This window comes from Lutzomyia longipalpis, chromosome 1, assembly GCF_024334085.1.
Source record: "Lutzomyia longipalpis isolate SR_M1_2022 chromosome 1, ASM2433408v1".
Taxonomy (NCBI): domain Eukaryota; kingdom Metazoa; phylum Arthropoda; class Insecta; order Diptera; family Psychodidae; genus Lutzomyia; species Lutzomyia longipalpis.
Genome location: NC_074707.1, coordinates 2,198,184 through 2,203,969, shown reverse-complemented (window position 1 = coordinate 2,203,969; position 5,786 = coordinate 2,198,184). Strand labels below are relative to the sequence as shown.

At 38.7% G+C, this 5,786-nt stretch overlaps 1 protein-coding gene across 1 annotated transcript; it reads left to right on the top strand.

Moving 5' to 3' along the window:
* The first annotated feature begins 661 nt into the window (after positions 1-661).
* LOC129786490 (innexin inx1) lies at positions 662-5,557 on the top strand. Its single transcript, XM_055821572.1, has 5 exons — positions 662-1,682; positions 1,772-1,879; positions 3,657-3,812; positions 3,906-4,258; positions 4,378-5,557. The coding sequence occupies exons 1-5, from the start codon at positions 1,434-1,436 to the stop codon at positions 4,595-4,597; spliced, it is 1,086 nt and encodes a 361-aa protein (XP_055677547.1). The 5' UTR covers positions 662-1,433; the 3' UTR covers positions 4,598-5,557.
* Positions 5,558-5,786: the final 229 nt, after the last annotated feature.

The following is a 5,786-nucleotide window of genomic DNA, read 5'->3' as shown; positions in this document are numbered from 1 at the left end:
TCCATAAATAGGAAAATGATAAGACGTTGGAAAAACACTTTCTGTAAAAATTTCCTACGTAAGGAAGTGTTAAACGTGGCAATGAAAACTTTTATCTCTCGTAAAAGAATTTTTGGCTGCAAAAATATCTCTACATGCTGTGCATATTTCGGGCTGCACAGAGTAGGTCAGAGGCGAAATTTCTCCCTTCGTGAAGTGCAGCTGCGGAAAAAAATTATGTTGAAATGCTGCATAAAGGCCAAAAGGGACCTTCCCTCTCACTCTGGCACCCTGTTGAGTGATGTTTCCAAGGGAACCGGGTGCTGGTTGCAAGCGAGAAGCTCACAAATGGTTTCTCAATAATTTACCACGGAGTGCCACAGCACGCACAATTCAGGGGCTCGCAACCTTCATGCGAAGACGCAATGCTCTTTTATTTTTCATGAGACTTCTTCATGCATAAATCCTGCTCTCTTTGAGGGCGTGTAGCACATCAATTATTGGCACGAATCGCCATGGCAGCATTGACCCGTGGAGCTTGGAAAATTTTGGGTGTCATTATCATAAAAATTGCATACATTTGCGTCTGTGTTGCTGATGAGCATAATTCCCCGCAGCTCATATGATGGCTATGTTGCCCACCCCAGGCATTTTGAGTGTTTGCGAGAGATGGGCGAACGTTGGAACGGAGAGGAGGAGATTGAAAGCAACCAAATACAGTGCCAGAGTCTGGCAAAGTGGAACCAAGAGGAGACACAAGCAAAGGCAAAATAATAACACGCGAAGCAACCACAAAGAGGGGCCTCAGCTCACTCAACTCCATTCCCAGTAAGTTTACACGCTTATATACACATCAATCGTGGTAGATAGCCATTATAAAATACATCTGGAGGGGGGACTGCTGGAGTGGAGAGGTTGCTCAGTACTCAGCAGTGTCCTCGTAGTGTAGTAGTATCAATCAGATTGGAGCTCCAGCACACTGGTGTATCACGTAATTCAGTTTGCAGAGAGAACGAGCTACGAAGTTTCGTTTGGAGCGCACGGAGTGTTGGCAAAATTCATATACGGGCTACCCTCTTGCTATATATGCCACTACACCCCATCATCACCAGGCCACCCCACTGCTAGACTACCCTCCGGAACAGGGAAAAAAAATTGTGCGCGGGAAATTTTTTAAACAAATCTCACTCCCACGCGCAGAGGAATTTAGTGTGTACCAGGAAGTGGGGCTTTTGTGAATGCAGAAAATTCAGGGCTGAACAGGGGGTAATTTGTGATGTGTACAAAGTGAGAGAAAAATGAGGAGTTTAGTCAGAGATTGCATCTAGGTATGCGCCAATTTGCCAAGTGACTGTGTTAATGATATTCACGTAGTTGTGATTGCGGGTTCTTTCTTTTTGTGTGCGGAGAGGGATCAACATTACGTGACGTGCGCGCGTGCAACTTGAGTAACAATGTATAAGCTTCTAGGAGGACTCAAGGACTACTTTAAGCTCCAAGAAATCCAAATTGACAATGCTGTCTTTCGCCTCCACAATGTCTTTACCACCGTCCTCCTTCTCACATGCAGTCTCATCATAACAGCCACCCAGTACGTGGGTCAACCCATTAGCTGCATAGTCACCGGAATTCCGACTCATGTTGTAAATACATTCTGCTGGATTTCCAGCACTTTCACCATGCCCGATGCCTTCAGGAGGCAGGTGAGATCACCAATATAAAATAAAAGCTAAATGTTACATTGTTTAGTGGCGAGAGCTCCCGGTGTAAAAGTATCCAATACCTTCTCTAGGTGGGGCTCGATGTGGCGCATCCAGGAATCGCAAATGACTTCAACGATGAAGATGCCAAAAAGTACTACACATACTACCAGTGGGTTTGCTTTGTCCTTTTCTTCCAGGTAAGTTTTCACGTTGCACCCATCTTCACAGCTCCATCCATACAGCCCCCCTGAATACACCCCTGCTCGACTTTGGCGCGGTTCAATTGAAAAAGATGTTCTAAAAAATTAACATCAATTTAATTTACTTTTCTCGCCACATCGTATGCTCTCCCACTGAATTGAGTGGGAGCCCATGACGGTCATATAGTGACATGACAAAGTATAGTGGCTGGCTAAAGGAGTGCGGGGCAAGATGTAAGAAAAAAATCGCTGCCCATCGCACAAGTACAGAAGAAACTACAGATAGAGCATTAATATGCTCTGCGGCTTCACTTGCCATCTCTCCTTTCCTTTCGCATTCACCACCCGGGCCTCGCGACCGGCTGTGGCCACGATTCCGTGCCTGGCCAAGATGCCGCATCGCCAACCCAATGGTGGGCAATTTATTTCAATTTACAATACTCATGGCCCGTATTGCACGTCCCAAAAGGAGTTGATTGCTCAATACGAAATTTTCTTACAATGCAATCATACAAGTAATTTATTCTGGAATTTTTCTCTTAAAAAAAAAGTTCATTAACCAACAGAATGCAATTTGTTCTTTGACAAAAACAAATCACACCTTTCAGCGTTTATAATTAAAATTTTTACTACATTATCAAGTAATAAAAACAATTCAACGTTAAATGAGGAAAAAGAAAAGAAAAAGATATAAAAATGCCGTTTATGAGTTTTTGAAACTCTTCTGAATTTGTTAAGCAAATCTGTTACAAGGTTGTACGTAATTTGAATTTTCTTATTTTAAGTTTCTTTTAGGATTTTTTATTATGTGTTTTTCTTTTACTTTTTAGACGGGAAGAAAAAATTAAAATCTTAAAATTACGTAAAATCTAAATAATAGCTAAACTGCTTTAGTTTTTTTTTTTTTTTGAGGAATGTGGAAGAAAAAAGTTTGTTTTATTGTTCAAAAATAAATCCAATTCATCTCTGAAACATTTTTTTATTATATAGCTCGTGAGAAAATTATTCTATTCCGTTCTAAAGAGATTTTCTCGCTTTAGAAAATGCAAAGGTTTTTGTGAAAACCAAAAGGGTAATTATCTGAATGAAAAATATTCTTATAGGTAATATTCGTTTATTGTTTAAGAATATTGAGGATTTTTGAAAGAAAAATAGATTTTTAATGTAGAAATTTTTAATAGATAAATATTAATAATTTTCGTAATCATTTTCCAAATATTCCAGAAAAATTATTTAAGAAAATTTCTCACATTATCCATTGAGGTGGAAAACTAAAAACATGCTACGTTTAGATACTAGATGCTCGCCTCTGACGTTTTTAAATGATTTTTATAAAACAATTGTATCAATAAATGATTACAAAGTATTCATAAATGTATAAGATGGTATAAAAGGCACGTAAACGCAACATATTATATAATATATTTATTTCCATTCATAATACTTTTATTTCTTTTATATTTAAAGTAATAATTTATTCTTAAAATTATTTAGTAGGTCAATTAATAAGGTTAGTTATATAGAAAGAAAACTATTTTTAGGCAGAAAAATATATCTCTTGTCCCATTAATTTAGCCTCTAAAAAAAACTGAATAATAAGTATTATTTCTATATCTTCTCCTGAATATATTTGGCAATTTAATTAGCACTTGTGGTTGCTTTTTCATTTTATTTATCCAAATTTTCTCACACACAAACCTCAATTATTCCACCAAAAAAACGTTTTGTTAATCAAATTTAAAGTTCTCTAAATTTTTTTTTCTTTCACTTTCAGGCCGTTGCATGCTACACCCCCAAATTCCTTTGGGATTCATTCGAAGGTGGCCTCCTGAGGACCATTGTGATGGGATTGAATTTGGGCATATGCCGCGAAGAGGAGAAGAAGGCAAAGAAGAAGGTTCTCATTGACTACATGCTGCAGCATCTCAAGGTACACCCGATAGCACCACCTGATTGTGGGGGGAGGGAGTGCGCCATTCGTGAATAAGTAAATTTGACGTGAGCACTTTTATTCACCTTCTAGCGCCATAAACTGTATGCCATTCGGTACTGGGGCTGTGAATTCCTCTGCTTTGTCAACATTGTCATTCAGCTGTGGCTCATGAATAAGTTCTTTGACGGGGAGTTCATGTCCTATGGCCTGAGGGTAATGAGACTGTCCGAGACACCGCAGGAGAATCGATTTGATCCCATGGTCTATGTCTTTCCACGTGTCACAAAGTGCATCTTCCATAAGTATGGTGCCTCAGGCAGCATCCAGAAGCACGACTCCCTGTGTATTTTGCCACTGAACATCGTCAACGAGAAGACATACATATTCATATGGTTTTGGTACATAATCCTCGCTATTCTTCTTGTTGGATTAATATTTTATCGGTGAGTGGAAGAATTTTTTTTGTGATGATGTTGAATGCGTGTTTGCCTGTTTGTGGAAAACTAATCTTTTGGGTGGACTCCATCCGCTCACTCTCTCTCTGTGTTTTTTGTGCTTCCAGGGTTATGATAATAACGATGCCAACAGTTCGTGCCAGAATCCTCAATGCACGCAATCGCATGGTACCCAGAGAGGTGGCCAAGTCCATTTCCAATAAAGTTGATATTGGAGACTGGTGGATTATCTACATGCTGGGTCGCAATTTGGATCCCATCATCTTCAAAGATGTTCTCACTGAGCTCACGAAGAGCATCGATTCGTCCAAGAGGGAGAAGAACTGAAGGCACCACCCCCCCTGAGCGTCATCAGCTCTTGCCATATCGGTTGGAGGAATCGTGTCGAGTGAGGAGTCAGAGCAAAAAGTGGACCGAAAGAGCGAGAAGAAGACGAATTAATTAAGTTTAGAGCATTTAAAACTTTTGTAATTTATGAATTTCCCATCTGTCTGCATGCCACCACATCTGGAACAACGATGACTTTTCCGCGAAAAAGGGCATTTTTTTTTGAAAAATATTATCTCAAACACTCTTCATTTGGCAAATCAAATGCAGCGTGATTTCTCAGAAGATGCTGCACAACACTTGCTCTCAAAATTCTCTCTCTCTCTCTGCGTGCCCTTATTCGGAAACTCTCAGAACTATATATGCCATAATTTTAGGGATGAATTTTCACGGGAAATTGCACTTCCACCATGTAGTGGTGTCATGTTGTGGAGGCGAGAAGGTCCATTATATTTTATGCCTCTGTGATTATTGGTAAATTAAATTAAGGCACACAAACATTAGACGATATGGTTCCTAATGGCCAAGGCAAAGTTTATTATAATGCAGATGTGCATTTCACTGCATGAGATTACACATTTTGAAAATGGAACCGATGTTTTAATAGGTCCTCTCTTGCGAAATAACTTATCATGGGAGTTTATTTTATTGCTGGCGCAGAGTGTCTCCCGTGTATCTCAGTTCGTCTCTCTGTGCCATTATACATAACGAATTTCGGTCAATAATCTCATATATGGCAGCAATAAGATGCAATTATCTAGCATTTACAGTGCCCTAAACACTCTCAACTCTATCGCTCTATTTTAGAGCTTTTTTTTCTGCGAGGAAAATTTTTTATTATTCTTTTTACGAGGCTTCCCAACAGCAATATTATGATATTTTTTATGTAATCGTACAATTGTAACTAGTAGACCCCATTTTGAAACACAAATAAGATGAAAATATAATTTTTATCAGCAAGTTTTCTTTTTTTATTTAACATTTTTAACTTTTATATTGAAGAGGATTGTGTGAGTTTCGTGCAACTATATAGATTGCAACGGTCTTAACGCAACTACATAGCAATTTGTGAAAATTCTCTATGCTCACAGATGGAGACACATTACATACATACAATGAGCATCATAAATTTTTTTTTTCATTTTTGGTTTTTCAGGATTTTCAAGTTTTCTCAGTAAAAAAAAATTTC

What these genes read in the sequence shown, in the direction of transcription:
- LOC129786490 (XM_055821572.1), top strand. Translation starts at nt 1,434, where the DNA reads ATGTATAAGCTTCTAGGAGGACTCAAGGACTACTTTAAGCTCCAAGAA. An exon ending in CCGATGCCTTCAGGAGGCAG is followed by an intron (nt 1,683 to 1,771) that starts GTGAGATCACCA and finishes TACCTTCTCTAG; the next exon opens with GTGGGGCTCGATGTGGCGCA. An exon ending in GCTTTGTCCTTTTCTTCCAG is followed by an intron (nt 1,880 to 3,656) that starts GTAAGTTTTCAC and finishes TTTCACTTTCAG; the next exon opens with GCCGTTGCATGCTACACCCC.